This window comes from Lemur catta, chromosome 11 (assembly GCF_020740605.2).
Source record: "Lemur catta isolate mLemCat1 chromosome 11, mLemCat1.pri, whole genome shotgun sequence".
In the NCBI taxonomy this organism is placed as follows: Eukaryota; Metazoa; Chordata; class Mammalia; order Primates; family Lemuridae; genus Lemur; species Lemur catta.
In genome coordinates this window covers 10,039,824-10,061,705 of record NC_059138.1, presented here as the reverse complement: position 1 = coordinate 10,061,705, position 21,882 = coordinate 10,039,824, and the positions used below count along the sequence as shown (strand labels likewise).

Below are 21,882 nucleotides of genomic sequence, written 5' to 3'. Positions count from 1 at the left end.
CTTTGTTAAGACGTAATTCACTCTCTTAAGGCATACAATTCAGAGGGGTGTTTTAGTATTATTCAGAGTTGTGCAAACATCACCACTATCTAATTTTAGAACATTTTCATCACCCCAAAAAGAAACCCATTAGCAGATTCTCCCTGTTTCTCCCTCCCCTCTAGCATCCCCTAGCAACCTCTAGTCTACTTTCGGACTCTTGCAGCATTCTTTTTAATGACCAAAAAAAATTAATAAAATAAGCTCAATGTTATTGAGTAACATAGGGTATATTAATCAAATTATGGCATATCCATTCAATAAAATATTATATGGCTGTTAGAAATTACTACAATAATGACTGCATCGACAGGCAAAATATATACTATATAAATTTTAAAATTTCTTAACAATACAAAGTGGTGAATATACTGATTCCAACTAGTGCATATTATGGTTTGTATATGGACAGCCTGGAAAAAATATGCAAAAATTTTAAATGACCATGTTAGGATAATGACATTGTGGCTCATTATTTTCTTCAGCTTTTTGACATTTTGTAACTTTTTAAAACAAAGGCGATTTTTAGAAAATCAATTTTAAATTATTGGAATAGAGAATATATGAAAAGGCACAGCCAGCCAGCAGTCTACCCTCTCTGATTTGGATCCAGTTCTTATCTCAGCTAACAAATCTCTCCATCACAGCCTCCTTCCAGCAACCAAGAGCCTTAAGCCACAAGGTCCCCCACACCCAGACGTTAGGGCCACAACGCTGGCCCCTTGCCTCTTAGCCTACACCCCCACACCCAGAACTCACTCCTTAACAGAGCCCCTTACTTATCATACATACCAATGACCCTTGGCCAATTTCCTTCTATTCATGTATGAACTGTAGATGGAAATCCTGATTCCAAATACTTTCCCCACATGAGCTGAATAGGAACGAAATTAGTGGAAACAAAACAACAACCAGCCCTCTTCTCTCATTCCCATTCCTACTTCATAGAGGACCACGGCCTTCCTGCTAGGTCTCCTTCCTCTCCCCACTATTAATCTGGGACAGAGAATCATTTTCCACAACAGACCACTACCGGTGCATACATACCGGTATGGAAACATTCATTGCCATTCTCTGTCTCTGAAACACACACGCTCACACCACACACACACACACAGTCCCTGGGGAGCCTGGCTGGGCTGTGTGCCCACTGTACACAGCATCCTGGGTTTGTCTGCTAGTAACACTCTGGAGGAACAAGAGCCCAGCCCTGTCTAACCTTCTCTGGCTCAAGGACAAAGTGTGCCTCCACCTGCTCTCCACCTCACACCTACTTACTGCCTGACTCACAACTAAAAAGCGAGGCTCCTGGATCTCCACTGGGTGTGGTGAGGTCAGGTGACAGGACAGCCTTCTAATAAAAGCATGACTCTACTCAGTGGGCACCTACTATGTGTCAGGAACCATGTTAGTTTCCAAGATTCAGAGATGACTGAAACCGATCACTCACCTTGAGAAGCTCATACTGGAAGGAAACAGGTAAATAGAAAACTACTGTATAACCAGGTAAGTGGTGGGTCAGATTTAGGGAGGAATGCTGTGGAAGCCCTGTGGACACAGCCTGCGCAGCAGGCATCATCTCCGAGGTGGACACTGAAAAACCAAGAGTTGGCGGGGCCAAGGAGCGTACACACAAACACCTGTGCAGAAAACAGGGCGCCGCAGAAACCGCACTCGGGCACACCATTCCATGCCCACCCCACTGCTGACGGTGTGCAGTGCACTGTGAGAGCTACGGAGATTCAATAAGCCAGGCAGAGACGGCCACAAAATAAATTACCCAAATAGAAGGCAAACTGCCCCGGGCCGTAATTAACATACAACATGCATTGAGAAGAAAAGCGAAGGAAAGGTTAATTCTAACTCTGGTCCTAAGTACAAAGCTCTTTGGGAGTGAGAGGAGCACTGTCGTTAGAGCACTGTACGGGAGAGCAGAGTAAGCAAAAATCAGAAAAAATCAAGGTGCGGCAGTCGCAGGAGGTCAGCCTTGGGGAACGAAGGGGCGGAGGCAGACTGGGCCGGGACAGAAGGATTGGGCAGAGCAGAGGGCGGGCCCGTGGGCTCCACCTCCCCCTCCTCCCCCCCCCACCCCACTTTCTGCGGAGTCTGTGCAGACAGGTGAGCCAGGAACTCCTGGGCCTAATGCGGGGGCGGAGGGTCCTGGGATCCGGGCAGAGGTGTGAGGAGAGGGTCTGCGGCTCCTTGCTTTACAGCGTTCTGGGGACTCCCGAAGGCCGCTTTTGGGGTACGGGCTGCCACGGGTTGTTGCTGCTTCAGAGGAAAGAGAAGCTTTCCCTTTCCCCTCCCAGACCCTGGGCTAACTCCTGGCAGGAAACTTGAAATTGAGTTTAGTGGGTTAGGATCAGCAGAGGGTGGGAAGGGGACCCTGGCAGATACGGGGTCTCAAAGAGGACTAGACTTACCAGGGGCCCTGGCCGTGGCCCTGGGCCTTTGTGTGTAAGATGCTTTCTCACGCGGTTGTGTCCTGTGGTTCTCTTATGCTTGTGTGCACTTTCTCCCTCCAGCTGGAGCATGGGCTGACTGTGGAGAAAAGGGGAAGACCAGGTCAGACAGGGTAAGTAGGGCACCCCCCTTCTCTCTCCAGCACTGTCGGACTGAGAGCCCCTGGCTGGGCAGGTGGGGGTGGAAGTCCAGCAGGAGCAATAACAGGGAAAGGGCAGGGCCTGCCCCATCACCTGGATTCCAGAGATGCCGGTGTGCACTGAGGCCCCAGGCAGGGTGCGCCCAGGACTGGATTCTGGGTGGTGTAGAGGGACAGAGCTGGAAAGGAGACTGCAGGGAAGAAAGAGAAAGGAAGGAAGGCAGAGCCATGACACAGTAAACTCATGTGAGCGCGGGGGTCAGGGCTCCCGGGCTGGTTTCCTGACTATTCCACACACACTGATACGGAGAGAGAATTGCGGAGCTGGAGGGGACCCTGTGGATTATTTATCTGAATAGAGATTGAAGAACCTGGAACCCAAACAGAAGAGTATCATATGGTTACTTTGGTATCTGACAGAGCCCTGATGCCAATTGTTAGTTTAGACACAACAGCTGTGTGTCTTTTTGCAGGAGCCTGGGGAGGGCCATGGTGCCAAGCCAGTTGTGGGGGAGACTGGAGAAGCCACTTATCTTCCTGTGCTGCGCCTCCCTCCTCCTGGGGCTGGCTTTGCTGGGCACACGGCCGGACTTCGCCCCTGTTGCTTATTTCTTTCTCGCCTTGGGTGGCTTCTTCTTGTTTGCCTGCCTCCTAGCCTGTTCTCTGGAATGGGGGCTCCGGCTCCGGCTCCAAACAATGCAGTCCGAGAGCCCAGGGGCCTCAGGCAATGCACGGTGAGTTAAGGGGTGGGCAGCATGAGAGGAATACACCTTGGGCCCATTCTCCTTTTGTCCCTCTAGTCTCTGAAGCATAGAGTCTCTGCTTTCCTCTGTCACTGGCAACAGTGAGAGAAGGGGTCAGGTGCCGGGAGGGAATCTTTTGCTGGTGGCAGACAAAAAAGGGAAAAGGAGCTTTCAGGAAGCCACCTTTTTTCTCCTCCCCAGGGACAATGCAGCCTTTGAGGTGCCAGCCTATGAAGAGGCCGTGGTAGTGTTGGAGTCACAGTACCGCCACCAAGAGATGGACCACCCACCCCCCTACAGCAGTATTGTGATCCCCCCAGGACTTGAGGAGGGACAGGAGGGGCACAGAGAAAGACTGGAAAGGCGAGTGGGCTCAGAGGGATCTATAGCCCAGGAAGGAAGCCCTGGAAGAATTCCAATCAGGCTTCAGGGACCACGGGCCGTGTCCACTGCTCCTGATCTTCGAAGCTTGGCAGCTGTCCCCAAATTGGAGCCTCTTACTCCACCCCCTGCCTATGATATCTGCTTCGGTCACCCTGATGATGACTCTGTTTTCCGTGAAGCCGACCGGTCACCCCCCTAAACAGCTCTCCCAGGATTTATTTTCTCCCCATACCAGACCCACGCATTCATTTGACCATTTCCCAGTGCCTTCTATGCGTCAGGGGCTGTGTTTCTGCCTGAACATCATAAATGGGTACTTGGACCCAGAGGGGAGTTCGGCTACGGTAAGCCCTTCCCAGTTGAGATATGGGTGGTGTAATTTGAGCCTTCTGGCAACATTCAGTAACCTACCCCATATCCAGTATTTCCAGAGTTAGATTGAGGTGAGGTGAGGAGGTGATCCAGAGAAGCTGGAGAAGGAAGAAAAGAAGTAGCATCTGAGTGACAGCTATGTTGCTTCTGATCCAGGTGCTTTGCCTCTATTCCCTTTTGCTTCCAGGCCTTGTGGGCTATTATTATCCTCATTGAAAAATGAGGATTCCAAGGGTCAGAGGAATTTGTTAACTTGTACAAGGGCACACTGCATAAAAATAACTTGAATGAACTCCTGATTCCAAAGCCTATTGTGTTTTCAATACAAGGTAATGGGAAGCCAAGCCTCCTGCACATATTTCAGTCTTTGTCTTGGGACAACTGCTGGTAAGGGGTGGAAGACCGCATATAGACAGAATGATGGGCCAGAATGTGTCTACAGACAGGGTGGGCTGAGCGTGAAGAGGGATGTCCCCAGCCTCCTAGATGAGCAAAGCTAATCAAAGCTCTTATATCAGGGCCCTGCCGCTCCGTGCGGGTAGCATCTACTGTGCCTCTGTCCTGCCCAGGGCTAGAGAGCAGCCCCCAATACAGGGTCCCCCATCTTATCTAGAAGCAGTGGAGTAAATGGCCCCGGGTGGACGGACTTCCAGTTTTAACAACGGGTGGATGTGAAGGCCAAAAAAAATACAACATGCGACTTTCTTGGCGAGGGGTGAAGGGATAGTATCTAAGGAGACTCCCTTTCGTTTACCTATTATGAAGTGCCGGACCACTTGGAAAGTGTCTCTGGTTGCTTCAGCCTCACCCCGCGCTTGGGCCGCTGGGTTTTACCCCAGTCCCCCGCCGTGTTTTCTCAGATCCCAGTACAGAACACCAGATTTTCTGGCATTATGTGCTGCGGCTGTGATACAGGTTTCGGCCACTGAGAGCTACTAAACCGTCGCTGACGCCGCACTCCCCTTGCAGGCCTTCATTCACCGCGCGGGTATTTGTCTAGCGCCCCCTGGTGCTCTCCACCATCTCCGCACCCTAGTCCCAACAGTTCAACTTCAGTAAACGCAAAGGCCGACCTCGCCTGTCTTGGTGAAGTTACTGCAATAGGCGGGGCAGGAGGAGTAGGAGGTGCCGGGGTGATTTCCGCGGGAATTTACAACCAATCGGATTCCCAGGTAGGACAGGCCCGCGCCCCTCGCTCTTTCCCCGCCCCTTCCCCTTCCGCCGAGCGCCTTCCCGCACCCCATTGGACAGCGCGACCACCGCGAGAATTCTGCGCCTGCGCACGCACCAGCGACGGAGGGGGCGGGGAGCTGGCCTGGCACCGGGAAGGGGCGGGGAGGCGACAGGGCGCAGGCGCTGAGTGCATCGCGGGCCGGGAGAGGGATGCGAGGGAAGCGCTTGCCCACAGTTTGTTTGGGTTGTGGGCGGTGCACGCGTAGCCCGGGAAAAGCGGGAAATGGCGGCACCGAGCGCGGGGTCCCTGCCCGCCTTCCAACAGAAGGGGCTAATGGCTGCTGACAGGGGGCGCAGGTGAGTGGGGAAGGGTCTTAGGGGTCCTTCGTGGGACCCAAGAGGAGCGCTGGCCCCTGGCGGGGACCCCTTCGCCCCCTCCCCTTGGAGCCCCTGAAAGCTGCCGAGTCCGCGCTTCCTGCCAAAGGTGGGAGGCCTTGCTAAGCCGTACGGAGCTGACTCCGCGCGGGGGCGCGCGGGCGTGCTTCTTGGCCCAGTTCCTCTTGGGCAAAGACTACCCCAGCCTCCCTTCGTGCAGCCCAGGGCCTTCTGAATAAGGGGCGCTCTTGCCAGTCCTGCCAGATTTGGGCTTCGGCTTTTCTTAAAGATTTTCCTTCCTTTCCTCTGGTTCCCTTAGGAGGAACTATTCTCTGTTCCCCTAGAAAACGATGAGACCTGCAGACCTCGGTGCTCTCCCTGATGTGCATTTGATTTGTATTGACTGTATCATGATCTTCATTGCTTTGCGTATAATGACCAGATTTTCAAAGAAGTCAACACAGGCTTTGGTGGTTGAGTACCTTGAGAGGACAAGGAGGTTCCTGTGGCTTCAAGTGTCTCTGCTTCTGCCCCCGTCATTCCATTTCATGGCGGACTTAACCCAGAAGCACATATTTTAATGCCTCCTGGTATAGACCCAGAAGATTAATTTAGGTCTTCCGAACAGGAAACTGCAGGATACGGAATTAAGACCTAAGAACTCGCTTGGTGTCCTTTTCTCCACCCCTTCCTTCCCTTCCAGATGTGTTCTAAAATTCTAAGTGATGGGCAACCTTTGGAACGTTCACATTTAAGACTCTCCCCATAACGTGCAGAGAGTTTATGATGCTTCAGATTAAAACTAAAGAGTATCTGTTGATTGAAAATTCAAGTCTGGAACTTGAGACGGTTTCAAGAACTGGGAGTCAGTAAGTTGTGAGTATGGATGAGATTGCCTAGGGAGAGGCTGTTTGAGCGGGGGAGTCCTAATGGAATATCAACATTTAAGGGCAGGCCAAAGGCCTTTTAAAGTAAAAAGAAACATGGTAGACAGAGAGAGTAGTCAGGAATGGTGTTGTGGAAACCAAGGGAAGAGAAAGTTTTAAGAAGAGAATGCTACTGATAAACCAAGGGGAAAAATCTGCTCCACCATTGGCTATGTATCATCCTATGGAAATACTTAGCACCCAGCTGCAATGTTATTTTATTTCTACCAGAGTTCATATATATCATCGTTACTACTTTGTTGTGTTTTAAAGTGATTCTTAAATAGGGTTTTTGATTTGTGTAGATGATGATGTAGCAGGATTTTATTGAAGATTTGGTGTAGCAGAAATCTTACAGTAGAACAAAAAGAAGTTAAAATGAAGTTTCAGACTTACAGTCCCAAACATGCAATTCGTTGGCTGCTTCCATCCCACTTCCTTTGCCTAAGGATCCCACTTGCTGTCTTCTTGGGTCTCTCAGTCCCTGCTTTTCCCTCTAACTTTAACTCTAACCCAAGTTCATCTCTAAGCCAAATACATCCTTCCTATAGATGCATGGTATTTCACTGATTCTAAGATGCAAATTCCCTTCCCACACACACATTTTAACATTTTTGAAATCAGCGTGCATTTTTAAATAGGTTTTTAAGTTACAAACTGAGTTATTATTATATCCTTTTCTCACTGCTGTCAGGCCCTTACTATTGTTAAGTATTTGGAAACTGACTAAGCAGGCTGGAGAGCCCTGGATTTATATAAACTAGACAGACACGTAGATGACATATATTGAAAATAGGATTCTTTTAGTTCATAACCAGAAGATAATCTCTTTTCAAGCCAATAGCAAAACAAAGGAATCCTTGACATAAAGACATCCCTAAATAAACTAAATTACCAAAATAAATTTATCTTTAATTTAACTCTTTAAATGATTTCAACTTATGTTGATTGTGTTCAACATTGGTATTTATCTATTGTGATTTTCTGTCATTCTTTCTACTTATCCATGTCTTACAGGATTCTGAGTATTTCTAGTGTCATTTTGTCACAAGAACTTAAAGTTTAAAAAAAATAGTTATAATTTGTATAGGTAGGCTAGTGAGGGAGAGTATTATTTGTCTTATTTATTTTCTGTTAAAACTGGCCATTGGCTTGAGTTTCTGCCATTATATTGAGTTATTTTATCCTCACCCAAGATTATTTTAAACTTACATCATTTTCAGCAGCCTAGATAAATAGTATAAAATGTTTTCTGCAATAATTCTTTTAATTAAAATTGGCCTATCAAACAGAAAAGTATTCCTTTTCATGAACATACATGTGCTTGTGTGTATTATTTCAACTAAGATGGTATTGTTTGATATTTCCCTTCCCTAGTCAGACCATTTGTCTCAAACGATCTCAGTTGGACATTCTCCATAAAGAATTCTTCATCATTTCCCTGTGGTCAACATGTTACTGTTTAGTACATCTTTGGCTTAACCAGATTCAATAAAATGTGCCTGATCTTGGTTATTATAGGTCCTGTTCTTTTTGTTCTTTCTCCCCGTGCCTCTTCCACTGCACTCTTCTGTGCCAGATCTTGTACTTGACAGCCTTTCCCTCTACGTTTTTATCTGAAGGGTATTGGCCGTGTGCGGCATGCATCCTGACCATCAGGAAACTCTAAAAAAGAACCGCGTGGTGCTTGCCAAACAGCTGTTGCTGAGCGAGCTGTTAGAACATCTTCTGGAGAAGGACATTATCACCTTGGAAATGAGGGAGCTCATCCAGGTAACTAGAGGCAAAAGAGAGAATTTTAGAATGTAAATTGATTGTGGGGTAGGACTGGAGCCTGACAAAGTGTGGAAAGGATATACTTTACTAAGGAATTGGAAATGCCTTCCACCTCAGAGCATTTGACAGAAAAGATACGTAGTTCAACAGTAATGGCAAGGACTTCACCTGTACATATTTACCTTGTAAAAGGAATTCTTGAGATGGATGAGGACACTACAAGGAAGCTCATGGGAAGAAATAGAATTATATTAATAGCTAGATAAGTAAATACGATTTCATGTTTTATTCTTCGGTCTTAGGCCAAAGGGGGCAGTTTCAGCCAGAATGTGGAACTCCTCAACTTGCTGCCCAAGAGGGGTCCCCAGGCTTTTGATGCTTTCTGTGCGGCACTGAGGGAAACCAAGCAGGGCCACCTGGAGGATATGTTGCTCACAACGCTCTCTGGTCTTCAGCGTGTACTCCCACCGGTATGGAACGCTAGAAATGTGTTGGGAAGGGTTAATTTGGCTTGAGAGGAATTTTTGAGGCAGGGTGGGGGCAACTAGATTTTATTTTATTTGGACTAGACTATCTCCTTAAGGTCTGTCATGGTGAGTCCTGATTTCTTACAGTTGAGCTGTGACTACGACTTGAGTCTCCCTTTCCCGGTGTGTGAATCCTGTCCCCCTCACAAGCAGCTACGCCTGTCGACAGGTGAGAATTGATGAGATAAAAGGGGTCCTACAGATTGACTTCCCTTTTCTTGACTGATATCTGGCTTTGCTCTAACCTGAGACATATTTTATATTGGCAACAGTTCTCTCAGTGACTTTGTTAGGGGCAGGCAGGACAGTATGGATAGAGTATTAGTGGGGCTCATGTCCCTTATATCACAGATACTATTTTTTTATGGTAATTAGCCCTTTGAGCAACTTGTATGGGTAGGAAATTCCTACACATGATTGGCCTGTCTCCTCTATAAAGCTTAATGAGAAAAGACTATGTCATAGCCTAGTGAATAAAACCAGGCTTTTATCAGATAGTCCCTTCAGTCATTCAACGAGTTGAGCACCTACTACATGCAGGCTAAGTGCAGAGGACTCCAGTGGTGAGCTAACGCCAACAGAGTCTGCCCTCAGGGAGCTTACAGATTAAGGGAGTGAATGAGACAGTATTTATCAAAACCGCAGTTCAAAGGAATGCCTGAAGTTATAATGACATACTAGTATTAATGCTTATATTGTATACTAGCTTTTTGGCTTTCTGTCTATACCACAGATATTGTGGAACACTCCTTAGACAATGGAGATGGTCCACCCTGCCTTCAGGTGAAGCCTTGCACTCCTGAGTTTTATCAGACACACTGCCAGCTGGTGAGTTTTGCATAATGACAAGAGGAAAGAAGTTGGGAAATGAGATGCCCTTCCTGGGCATCTGAACCTACTTTGCATATGCATTTCCTTACTGCCTAGTCAGAAAGTCATTGCCGATTGAATACCTTCTATGGGCATTTCTCTATTTTCACCTGGTGGGGTTAAGAAGGAGAGTATGATGTCTTTGTTTTCTTGAAATCTCTAATGAGGAAGCTCATGATTTAACTGCGTTCCCCTCCCCAGGCCTATAGGTTGCAGTCTCGGCCACGTGGCCTGGCACTGGTGCTGAGCAATGTGCGCTTCACTGGAGAAAAAGACCTGGAATTTCGCTCTGGAGGGGACGTAGACCACAGTACTCTAGTCACCCTCTTCAAGCTTTTGGGCTACGACGTCCATGTCCTACATGACCAGACTGCACAGGTACTTGAGGCAGGAAAAACTGACATGTAAATTAGAACTGGGCAACACTTTGGGGCCAGAGTCATCCGTTGCTTCTGTGCCTGCTGGGATATGTCATTTAGAAGTTATTTACTCTCCTTACCTTTTTACTCACTCTGTTATGCCTCTTGCTTTGTAATCTAGTAAAAAAGAATTAGGGCCTGGTAGTGTTGACATCTTGGGTAGCTGTGCTTTCAGAGAGTAATAATAGTCCAGGGTTGGGTTCTCAGTCTTACATACTCGGAAACTTGATTCCCAATCACTAAGGAAGTGATGGGACACTGAGATGCACCCTAACCGACTCAGAAAAGATATTTATAAGCCAGGACTACACAGGACATTGACTTCTTGGTTGATACTGCTACTCAGGAGTCCAATTATTTAAAAGATTACTTTGGCAGATAAAAATCTTGCAAATGAAAGTTTGCTAGAATTATCCCTGTAGATACTATTCAGTGGCAGTCTAATGAATTAACATATGGGGAAATTCTTTACCAGTTTTATGTCCATAAGTCATATCTTAGGGTAGATTGCCTCTGGGTTAGATTCCCACAAATCATAAGCATTTTCATTATGGGTTATTACTGGGTAGCATTGTTTTTGGTTACAGAATCTTACTGTGTTGCCCAGGCTGCTCTTGAACTCCTGAGCTCAAGCTATTTTCCCCCCTCAGCCTCCCAAGTAGCTGGGATTACAGGCATGTGCCACCTGACCTGGGTCATTTGGGTTAACTTCAGTTACTGAGCTGCACAACTGACTTTGTTAGCTTTAGGATTCCTTCCTCTCTTTCTTCCTTCCTTCCCTCCCTTTTTTTTGGAGACAGAGTCAGCCCTCCTAGTAGCTAGGACTACAGGCACGTGCCACGATGCCTGGCTAATTTTTTTACTTTTTGTAGATGGGGATCTCACTATGTTGTTCAGGCTGTTCTCAAACTCCTGACCTCAATCTGTCCCCCCACCTTGGCCTCCCAAAGTGCTAGGATTACAGCATCACGCTCCGCCAAGGATTTCTGTTTTGAAATCAGTAGTAGCCTATTTGTAAATTTATATTAACTATTTTGATTCGAGAATAATAGTACTTTTTTAAAGTTGCCTTTGGAGTTGTCAATGGTGAAATTAAAATTTTTAGGAGGTTCACTTTGATCTGTTGAGGTAGGGGTTCTTTGTTTTGTATTCTGCATTCAGCATTGTCTGTGGTCTTAATTTTTGTTTCTCAGCTGTCCTGCTTCTGGGAGAATAATTATGTATTTGCTATGCCTTAGGGAAGGCCAGTTTCATCAGTAGGTACCTGGGTATTGTCTTTTACATGCTGTTTTTGCTGGCTTCCCAAGAGTAGCCATGCAAAGTAGTAGACCCACCCTTGCTTCAAAGCCATGGCAGGAGTAGCTTCTTCAGTCATCAAGTATTTGAGTAGGTGATATGCTTTCCTCAGAGGTCTGATGGGCCTGAAGGGAATGAGGGTAGATATCAGCCATAATTCTTACATCAGGTCACTTAACAAAACATACTCTATGTATGTTTTCTTAGAGGTTTTGGTGTAGCCATTTCTTTTTACTAGAAACCTTTTATGTCATGGTTCTCCAAATTCTTTGCAGTTGATAAGTGATCTTATATGCGTGATAGTTAAAGGTACAGTACTAAGTCAACAAGTCAGCTATATACTGCTGTTTTCTCATAGACATTCTGTAGATTTGATGAGTTTATGAGCCCACTTCATAAATGCCATTCCCATTTATGCTAAACCTGATGCAGATTCAAGGACCTATTGGATTCTAATTCTGTGGTTATGTTTTGTAACTGGAATTGCAGTAGAGTTAAATTGTGAGTGAGTTATCATGGGGAGTGTGTGAGCTATCAGAGATTTTTAAAAGGTAAACCTAAATTTCAGGGGATTTCATTTAGACGGAGGAGTCATGACATCAGTAGAAAAGGAAGCATGTCCTCTTACATTCCTTAAGACCAAACAAGATTAGAGACCAGTATCTTCTGTAGTAGCCAAGAAGCAATGCCTGGGTAGATGTGGTCAGAAGGGTAAATGGGAAGTGGGACTTGAGCTAGCCTTGAGAGATAGAAGTTACTAAAGCAGAGTGAAGTGGTGAAGGCATCCTAGGCAGGGAGCATGGTGTATAGACAAGAAACTTGCATTATAAACCAGGTAGTTAAAATGGGTGTCATAATTTGGTGCGTTGGGCATCTGCACGGAATACTCTTTTCCTGGTGGGACCTTTCAAGACTCTTCTATCATACAATTATTTTGTAAGCAAAGAAACAGAACCAAAAAAAAAAATGAAGATCCTCTTTTTCTTTCTGTTATCAAATCTTGTTGACTTTAGAGATAAATTCCATTTAAAAGTAGGAAATAGTGTCATGAGTCTTAGAGAATCCTCTTCCCTTGATGGTGCTGGAGAGAACACTGTTATTCTTACTGCTCAGAATGTTTTCAGTTTTTTTTTTGTCATTAGATTTTCATTGCATCTACCTCATGAGGTTGCTAGTTCTGGGATTACAATTTACCATATATTAAGAAATGAAGTACATTTTAATGTGGCAGATTTCCTTTCAATTGTTTTTAACTTGCATTTGGGTGACAGACTGCTTAGAAGATATAGGGACAAGCTTTGAATCACCTCTGGAAAATGAAGCTACCTGTACAGTTTTGCATGTAATTTCAGAGGATTCACAGGTTGTTCTCTTCATATGTGTCCCCCAACCACCAGCCAGAACACATGCAAGAGTTAAGAACCCTGCTATTTATAGAAGTGCTGTAATTTTATCAGAAATAAATCTACAGATCCTATTTTAAGCTATGTTCCTTGTGGAAAAATTCCTCCAAATGAGTAATCCCCATTTATTGAATGGTTTAGTCTTACTAAGTTCAGTTACAAAATGTGTATGTTCTTTCTCGGGCTTTGTTGTTCTCTATTTACTGGCCTAATAATCTCACTAAGTTCAAAATGCTCTTGATGAGGTGCCCAAGTACATAATTTTTATTTACTTCTTTAAGCAAAATTAACTTCTTGAACTGCTATATGTTAGATTTTATTATGGTCAGCTCCAGAGGAACATTGACCATTATATATTCTCTTGAAATTATATATTCTTGAAACAAATGCATTTTGTATATCTTTTGTTACCTTAAGGGTTCCATTATTATGATTGGCTTCTACTTACCCAGAAAATATACATGCTTTTCCAACAAAATCATTTATTCATTTCTAGTTATATTACACTTTCACATCTTTTATACTTTCTCAATTATCTGCAAACAGAAGTATCCCAAATAGATTAGTAGTAAGTCTCAAACATGAACATGTCGAATCACCTGGGGGGGCTTGTTAAAACAGTTTGCTGAGGCCCAAGATTTCACATTTACCAGTTCTAGGTGATGCCGTTGTACTGCTTTAGGGACCATACTCTGAGAACCACTGCAATATGTTATACAACTATGCTTTTTATTTTGGGAGTGTGTGTGGTAAATGTGAATATTTGTGTTATGTAACTGTTCTGCCTAGATAGCATATTCATCTTCATTATATTTCATTCAAATTTAAAATAAAATGAACTTGTTTTCTCTCTGTTCATCTCAGATAGAAGACCCAGACATCTTGAGTTGTAGAGGAAGGCATAGGTTTAAAAATTTGTGCCAGATTATTATACTATTACTTAAGTACAGTATAACTTTTTGTGCAGTGGACCAAATGCTTATGGTAGTGGTATTCATATATGGCAACTTAGTGCAAGATAAATAAGATTCTTAAGGTGGACTACAAGGTTGACCAGTAATAGGTTTCTTTGAAAACAAAAAACAAAAACCTTTATTAACTGTGTACATTGTAATGTCAGATCTTTGCAATATGTGCTAGACACAGTGATAAGTCCTTTCTACACACAGTTATCTTAATCTTCACAAACTTAGAGAAAATTTACTTGTAATTTTTTTATAAGGTGGAAATTGGAGCCTTGAGGGGCTAAATAACTTGTTCCAGTTTATGAACCCAAGGTTTAAACCTAGATGGATCTGAGCCCAGAATTTATGTTTGTATTGACTGCTCTGAACAGAATCCTCCTGCATGGTGTGCTCTTCTCTGAACAAAGCATTTTATGCTTACATCATCACTGTCTCTTAGATACTTAAAATCTCAGACAGAAACCGGTGTACAAGTATCGCTATTCGCTGTTGTAATGATGCTCTTAAGGCTATGTCACAGAGCGGTTTATTTTCTTGTAGCTGAAGAGGTATGTTACTTATTCATTCACAGCTTACCTGGTGGTTCCCTTGTGCCATTTATGTACAAGGGCACTTGCTCTAATGAAGGATGTGGTTATGATCAGGGAATGAATGAAAGCTGACTAGTTCATAATTAGCTTCATTAGTAACTTACTTTAATTCAGGAATTCTTCACCTGTCTCAATGAGCTGTATCTGAAGTCATGTGCATTTTTCTGGTGAGTCCATAGCTTTCCTTAGTCTCTCCAAGGGTCTCTGACTTATTGACCACAGAATACATGTAAAATATTTTATCTTCTAATAGCTTAGGGTTTCAAATAGAAGCCAAAGATTGGTGCTTATATTGGTGCTAACTGCAGTGAACAACACTAAAAGTTGCCTTTCTTCTAGGAAATGCAAGAGAAACTCCGGAATTTTGCACAGTTACCTGCACACCGTGTCACGGACTCCTGCATCGTGGCCCTCCTCTCGCATGGTGTGGAGGGCGCCATCTATGGTGTGGATGGCAAACTGCTCCAGGTGCGGATAGCTGTGGAAATGAGGCCGCTTCTCCTCCTGCTGCCTGTCTTTCGAGGAATGGCTGCTGTTGTATGTGTAGGACTTCAGGAGGCCTGACTGACTACTTAAATTCCCTTCTTCCTTATTTCTTTCTGGCAGCTACAAGAGGTTTTTCGGCTCTTTGACAATGCCAACTGCCCCAGCCTGCAGAACAAGCCGAAAATGTTCTTCATCCAGGCCTGCCGTGGAGGTGAGTGCCCTGGCAGCCCAGCACCTGGGTGGTGGCTCCTGGGCAGCCTCCCACCAGCTCTCACTTTCCTGTTTGCTCCTCTCAGGTGCTATTGGATCCCTTGGGCACCTCCTTCTGTTCACTGCTGCCACCGCCTCTTTTGCTCTGTAAGTGTCTCCCAATGCATGGGGTGTGCTGGAACTTGGGCAGCCCATGGCTCTCCGGCTGGTCAGCTCTCTGTGCACCACCATATCCTATCTCAGGATTCTCTTATCAGTGTCTTTGCCTTCTTTTCTGAGAACTCTTACTTTTGTCTGTGCTTATTAACTCTGCTGTACTTTTGTTGCTCATTTTCTTTTTCCTGTCCCTCTCGTTTTATCTCCTTCCTCTTTTTCTTACTCCTTTCTCTTCCCTCTTTCCACTTGCTCCTTTTACTTCTCTGTTTACCTAGACTTCCCCCTCTTGCCTCCTTTATCATTCGTGGACCTTACAGGATAGCAGTATGGAATCCACATCAGCCTTTGACCCTTCCTCTTTCCCGAGCTGCCTCTGTCCATCTTCTTTCTTGCATGCAGTCTGCTTTACCTCTTTAAGAGCCAGAACTACAGGACAAGGACCAGAAGACATACAGGCATGCTCCTCAACCCGGAGAAAATAATAATAATTAAGAGCCCTAACTTTGGAGTCAAATTCTGGTTCTACTACTTACTGGTTGTGTGAAGTTTTAAAAGTTACGTGACATCCCTCCACTTCAGTTTCCATAATATAAAATATAGATGGTCATTGGACCTACTTCATAAAGTTGTTGTGATTGCTAAATTTAATTCTGCGTTTAAGGACTTAATTAGTACTATACCTGCCTCATAGTTAATCCACAAGAAGTGGTAGCTGCAACCTATTAACATGATCAATGCCCTCAAAGGGCTTATAGTTTGGTTTAAAGGTTGCTTTGTCCAAACATTCAAATAATAATTTTTTTAAATCTATTGTATGGCCAAATGTAAAGGGCTAATATTATTAATTGTATCCTCCTACTCTGGTATTTACATAGAATATATTTTATTGAGGTCATCAGGATGACTAGGACTGCACTAGGCACTACCACAAAAGCAAAAGAAAATGTAGCTTCTCTGAAGAGTCTACCAGAAAAACAAAGCAAATATCTAAGAAGTAGCTTCCGACTAGTTCAAAGGCCTCATGTAAGCAAGGGTGAAATTTGTGAGCTACAACCTATACAACTGAAGGAGTATGCTGTAAGAATAGATCGTTTTAAGTGAAGTTAGTTTGAAGAGATTCTGTGGATAGGCTAAGGCTTAGTTTGGACTCAGAATAATACAATTTATGTATTTGTGGAGTAGCAGATAGTCTTTCACAGGAAAAGGGACAATGCAACATGAAAAGCACAAGATTAAAAGAGCTTCCCCCCCCTCCAAAAATGCCCAGATCTAATCAAAAAGTGAGCATTTGTGTAGGTATGTAGTGATATGTGGCTGGTCATGTGAAGTAGATCTAGCTGATTATAAGCCTTTAGTCATAGCTGAGATTTTGGACTCCAACAGGTAATACTACAGAGCTGTTGGGAGCTTAAGTAAGAAATAAATGTGATAGATTTTTTTCCAGGAGGTTTGCCATGGCGGGGGCTGCACTAAGGAAAGAGCACGCGGTGCAGGAACTTAACTGTTCATTGATTTACTCGTGTGTCCCCAGGCTCAGAGCACTGCCTGATGCGTTGTAGCACTTATGAGTGTTGAATGAATGGATGGAAATTAGTCTGCCTGATTAAGTGTAGCAATGGTATAGAGAACAGATATGGGAATATTGGTGAAAGAACCAATAGCATTTATTGAATGATAGATCTATGAGATGAAGGAAAGTAGGAGAGTTTCCTTTCTCTTGAGGGACACATTCAGCTTGGCCTGTTTCCTTTAGGAATCATTATTAGCAAAATAAAGATGTGTAGACGTTTTCTTTTCTATATTCGGAGATATATACAATATTGTATTTGGATAGGGAGAAATTTTTCTCTGGTAATAATGTTTTGCTCTGCCTCTCTACCCTCTCTCTAAAATTAAATCTTTCAAGAGATAACCAGTAGCCATTTGGTCCTTTGGAAATTGGAGCTCACCTGTCCCTGCTGTATTTGTCTGTAAAAATACCACCCCATGCCCCAGTTGGCTCCTAAATTGGAGTGTAAGCTCCATGAGGGCAGGGACTTTTTTCCTTCAGTATATCACTAGTGCTTAAAATAAAACAGTGCCTGGCACATGGCGGTTGCTCAGTAAATTTTTATTTACTCTGTGAATCTTGATCCTTTTCCCCGCAATTCTTCAAGCTTCCCTTCCTTGTTAGGCTCTCTTGTGTGTTGCATGCAGCAGGAAGTACTGTAGAAGAGCCTGCTCTTTACCTTTGTGGTGTTGACCTGAGAGTCCTCCCTGACTCTTTCGTACCCCTGCCCACTCCCAAAATAAGACAGTAACATCAAAAATAAGATTCTGTCTTAAGGTAGATAAGGCTTGGGTCAAGAGCTCACTCATGTGCTCAGGGTGTGTTTAGAAACTACTGCTAAAATTCAATCATGGCATTCTTTTTCAATTTTTTAGGAGAAAATAGTCCTAATTTTAAGTTTTTCCTCTTTTAAATTTTTTTAAAATCTTAGATGCCTGCTGTCACTTATCTTATGAAATTATTAATAATAATCAAATAGTAATTGCTTTGAAAATACAAAAACCACCTTGGAAACAGCTGGTCATGCTTAGTTTTGTAATTTTTTATTGATACATAGTTTGAGGTTGTGATTTTTATATAACATACATGTAGTAACCATATTTTTGATTTATTAACTTGTTTTTTTCTTATTTATGTAATAAAGCTAAATGTATGTGTTTTTTATTGTATGCTGCAGTAAAAAGCACTGTGACTCCCAGGTACATTGCTAATTGAACGAGTGAATCATGGACTTAGATTTTTAGTTCCATTTACAAGGAGTATTTGATTTGGCATTTCCCTGCCCTACACGGTACGGGAAATGCTCCAACCACGTATATGTGCATGTTCTTGAGCACGGTGCCTGGCTTGTGGTAGGCACCCCCTGAGTAACGGATGCATGCTGGGAAAGTAATGATTTTTTTCCCCCCATTTATCAGCCAAAAGTTGGAGACAACAGCTGGAAATGGCTCTTCCTGGTCAAAGTTTTTGGGAACTTGTGCTTTCCTGTGACAGGTCCAAGAGAAATGAGAGGAAATAACATCTTTGTCCATTCTGTCTGCCTTTGTATAGATGAGACTGATCGTGGGGTCGACCAGCAGGATGGAAAGAACCATGCAGGCTCCCCTGGGTGCGAGGAGAGTGACGCCGGTAAAGAAGAGTTGCTGAGGATTAGACTGCCCACCTGCTCAGACATGATATGCGGCTATGCCTGCCTCAAAGGTATTGTCCATTCCAAAAGAGGATAGTCTTGCCTCATTTTGTTGTGCTTCACAGATTCAGGTTGAACATCCCTTACCTAAAATGCTTGGGACTGGAAGTGTTTCCGATTTGGGATTTTTTTTTTTTTTTTTTTTTTTTTTTTTTTGGCATATTTGTATTATACTTAACCAGTTGATCATTGCAAATCCAAAAATTCTAAATCCAAAATGCTCCAGTGAGCACTTCCTTTAAGCATCACATCTGTGCTCAAAAACTTTCAAGTTTTGAAGTGTTTTGGATTTTCAGATTTGGGATGCTCAACGTCTATTGTATTTTTTTACAAATTAAAGATTTGTGGCAACCCTGCATCAAGCAAGTCTATTGGTGCCCTTTTTCTAACAATATGTGCTCACTTTGTGTCTCTGTTAGCAATTTTTTGCAATAAAATACTTTTTAGTTAAGATATATATTGTCTTTTTAGACAAAATGTTATTGCACACTTATTACACTACAGTGCGGTGTAAATGTAACTTTTATATACATTGGGAAACAAAAAAGTTTGTGTAACTCGCTTTATTGCAATTCACTCTATTGCCATGGTCTGGAACCGAACTCACAATATGTCCAAGGTGCGCTTGTAATCCTAAAGATTATACTCTCTCCAAGACTTGGCATTTCTCACTCTTGGTCCTCTGAATGGGGAGGCTGCAGGTGCTGTGGAAGTCTCGTTTGGGAAGTCCAGCTGTTTGAGAGTCACCTGGTGACCTTCACACTGTGGTTCATGCTCTTCTGATTGCAGGGACTGCTGCCATGCGGAACACCAAACGGGGTTCCTGGTACATTGAGGCCCTCACCCAAGTATTCTCTGAGAGAGCCTATGACATGCACGTGGCCGACATGCTGGTTAAGGTAAGTCAGCCGAGGCTGGCTCATGAGCCTGTGCATCTCCAATGTACTACCTTCCTCTTCCCGTGCACTCTTTTTTGTTGTCTCTTTACCCGTTTTGTGCTTCTATAATGATAGCACGAGATTCTCAGACTTGGCTCCATTTGTTCTGCCCTTCCAGGTGAATGCACTTATCAAGGAGCGTGAAGGCTATGCCCCTGGCACGGAGTTCCACCGATGCAAGGAGATGTCTGAGTACTGTAGCTCTCTGTGCCGCCACCTCTACCTGTTCCCAGGATACCCTCCCATGTGATGCCACTCCTCCATTATCCCTGCTAGATGGAAGCCACTGGATCACAGGAGGTGTGATAGAGCCTTTTCTCTTCAGGATGCATGATTTCTGTTCCTCCCCCTCAGGGATGTGGGAATCTCCCAGGCTTGGTTCCTGTACCCATCCTCTCCACCTTCGAGTGTGGGACTGCAGCCCAGCTCCTCCTCTGTGAAGCTCTTTCCCTGTAGAGCCGGCTCTTGTTGGACCTGTTGCCAGGAATGTTTTGGCTACAGTTAAAGAGCCTGACAAGTGACGTTGTAAACACGGTGTGTCATGGGGAGAGGGCATGTGGGTTTTTCTCCATATTTGTATTCACTTCCTGCCCCCAGGGCTTTTGTAGGTAGCACTTTAGTAATTGCTTTTATTACATTAGTTAAGATGTCTCAGAGATCATCTGATATCTTTCCTTTCTTTCATATCCTCGACCCCATTTGTCCCAGAGTGAGAGTTTGGAAGGTGTCCAAATTTAATGTAGACATTTTTCATTTGGCTTTGAAGAGGCAGCCCTGACTGGAGACACACCCTGCTGCCGTGTGCGGAAGTGGCCTGTGCATTCCCTTCAGTACTGCAGGGCCACCCAATGGAAGGACACTCTTGGCTCCTCTGGGTTCAAGCCACCCAGCCTTTTCTCATAGGTTAGGTATGGGTGCCTTGCGTCTATACCTTACTGATCTTTGCCCATAGAAGTCCCGAAGACCTTTCCTTGGTCATTCTTTATCTGACCTTTGTTACTGAAATGAGCCTTGTAGGGAGTGTCACAGAAGGCCAGGTGTGCTTCCTCAGACTCTAACCTTGCCGTCTCCTCTCTTCCTTCCTTTGAAATGTCTCTCTCTCTTCCTTATTGTTCTCACTTCCATTCAATCCACCTATACAACATATTTGGGTTTCTAGAAAAGCTTCCTGGTTGTTAGCTCCCTGCTTTATGTCTCTCCCCTTTACCTTCATTTCATCCTGTTTAATTCTGCCACCAAATCTATCCAAAATACTACTTCACTGGATCGTTGGCCACTCCAAGATGTAATATACCTTGTTACTGATTTCTGCTTCGGTATTAATCTCCCCTTTGATTTTATCCTTTATTTCAGCGAGGCTGTTGCTGTACATGTTGTTATTCTTTCAGCCTAGAAGCCTTCTTTATTCATGCTTATCTGAAACTTTACTCTTCTTTTTTAACTTCCATTCTTACCCCCTTCTTTCTTTTCATATAATAGTGTAGTTTTTGGTCATTGTGTTCCTAAGCATTCTTTTCCTGTGTCTTTCACTACATCCTGTCTGTTACCTTCATTGCCATTTATAATTATATATTTGCTTGTTTTACTTGTTCATTCTTCTCTACTAGGCTGTAAATGAGGGCAGAAACTTTGTCTCTTTTATTCACCAGTATGTACCCAGTGCCTGGCACATAGTAAGTCTTCAGTAAATGTTTGTCGAAGGAAGGAAGCAAGGAAGCCAACCCCAGCTAAAATCCCACTTTTTGATAAAATTTCCCTTTTGACAATATACGTGTTTAGTGTTTGTACTCTATGTTTTTCTATGTGTTTTGTTTTTATCCACTGGTATTTTTAGCTACTTGAGGACATATCATGTGTGAGATAGCTTCCTTCACATCTCTCATAGGCCTGTAGTAGCCAGGGTGCTCAATAAATACTTGTTCTGCGAGCCAGGTGGTTTGAAGACTTGCTGCCCAGTCCTGCCTTTGGGTCAGTATAGTATGGAAGTATTTGAATGATATAACCTTTCCACTCCCACTGCCAGGATTTTGTATTGCCATCAGGTGCCAAATAAATGCTCATATTTATTACTGATGTGTGCCTGGTATCTCTGTGTCTGTAGATGCTCGATCCTGTGAAGCCCACGTATTTTCATTTCCTTAGCCCCTCACGCTGCAGCATTTCTCCCCAGCTCATAAGACACACCTAGAACTGCAAACCCCTTCTTATTTTGCTGCCATGATTTTTTAATAGGCAGATGAGGGCCCATCTCTGTTGGCATAGTCTGGAATTTCTCACAGCCACATGAGATGGAAGCAGTGTTGTTTCTGTGTTATTTAGATTATGGGATGGATGCTGAAGTGACAGATTGGGTTAGAATAGGAGGACGAGAGGGAGGGGATAGTATTAATAGA

At 43.9% G+C, this 21,882-nt stretch overlaps 2 protein-coding genes across 6 annotated transcripts; both read left to right on the top strand.

The window, feature by feature from the left end:
• Positions 1-1,382: 1,382 nt before the first annotated feature.
• Positions 1,383-4,484, top strand: TMEM139 (transmembrane protein 139). Of its 3 annotated transcripts, none has more exons than XM_045565163.1 (4): positions 1,383-1,518; positions 2,565-2,614; positions 3,115-3,375; positions 3,586-4,484. In XM_045565163.1, the coding sequence occupies exons 3-4, from the start codon at positions 3,131-3,133 to the stop codon at positions 3,965-3,967; spliced, it is 627 nt and encodes a 208-aa protein (XP_045421119.1). In that variant the 5' UTR covers positions 1,383-1,518; positions 2,565-2,614; positions 3,115-3,130; the 3' UTR covers positions 3,968-4,484. The 3 variants fall into 3 exon arrangements, with proteins under 3 accessions (XP_045421119.1, XP_045421118.1, XP_045421117.1); XM_045565162.1 differs by lacking the exon at positions 1,383-1,518 and adding an exon at positions 2,129-2,157; XM_045565161.1 differs by lacking the exon at positions 1,383-1,518 and adding an exon at positions 2,178-2,284.
• Positions 4,485-5,207: 723 nt separating this feature from the next.
• On the top strand, positions 5,208-21,562 carry CASP2 (caspase 2). 3 transcript variants are annotated; one of them, XM_045565157.1, is made up of 11 exons: positions 5,236-5,670; positions 8,237-8,387; positions 8,693-8,860; positions 9,005-9,086; positions 9,651-9,745; positions 9,989-10,165; positions 14,800-14,928; positions 15,067-15,157; positions 18,413-18,562; positions 19,341-19,450; positions 19,608-21,562. In XM_045565157.1, exons 1-11 carry the CDS (start codon positions 5,597-5,599, stop codon positions 19,737-19,739), a joined length of 1,359 nt encoding a protein of 452 aa, XP_045421113.1. In that variant the 5' UTR covers positions 5,236-5,596; the 3' UTR covers positions 19,740-21,562. The 3 variants fall into 3 exon arrangements, with proteins under 3 accessions (XP_045421116.1, XP_045421113.1, XP_045421114.1); XM_045565158.1 differs by lacking the exon at positions 5,236-5,670 and adding an exon at positions 5,716-6,564; XM_045565160.1 differs by lacking the exons at positions 19,341-19,450; positions 19,608-21,562 and adding an exon at positions 15,243-15,303 and having other exon boundaries at positions 5,208-5,670; positions 18,413-18,487.
• Positions 21,563-21,882: the final 320 nt, after the last annotated feature.

What these genes read in the sequence shown, in the direction of transcription:
- TMEM139 (XM_045565163.1), top strand. Translation starts at nt 3,131, where the DNA reads ATGGTGCCAAGCCAGTTGTGGGGGAGACTGGAGAAGCCACTTATCTTC. An exon ending in GGGGCCTCAGGCAATGCACG is followed by an intron (nt 3,376 to 3,585) that starts GTGAGTTAAGGG and finishes TCTCCTCCCCAG; the next exon opens with GGACAATGCAGCCTTTGAGG.
- CASP2 (XM_045565157.1), top strand. Translation starts at nt 5,597, where the DNA reads ATGGCGGCACCGAGCGCGGGGTCCCTGCCCGCCTTCCAACAGAAGGGG. An exon ending in GCTGCTGACAGGGGGCGCAG is followed by an intron (nt 5,671 to 8,236) that starts GTGAGTGGGGAA and finishes TTTTATCTGAAG; the next exon opens with GGTATTGGCCGTGTGCGGCA. An exon ending in AAATGAGGGAGCTCATCCAG is followed by an intron (nt 8,388 to 8,692) that starts GTAACTAGAGGC and finishes CTTCGGTCTTAG; the next exon opens with GCCAAAGGGGGCAGTTTCAG.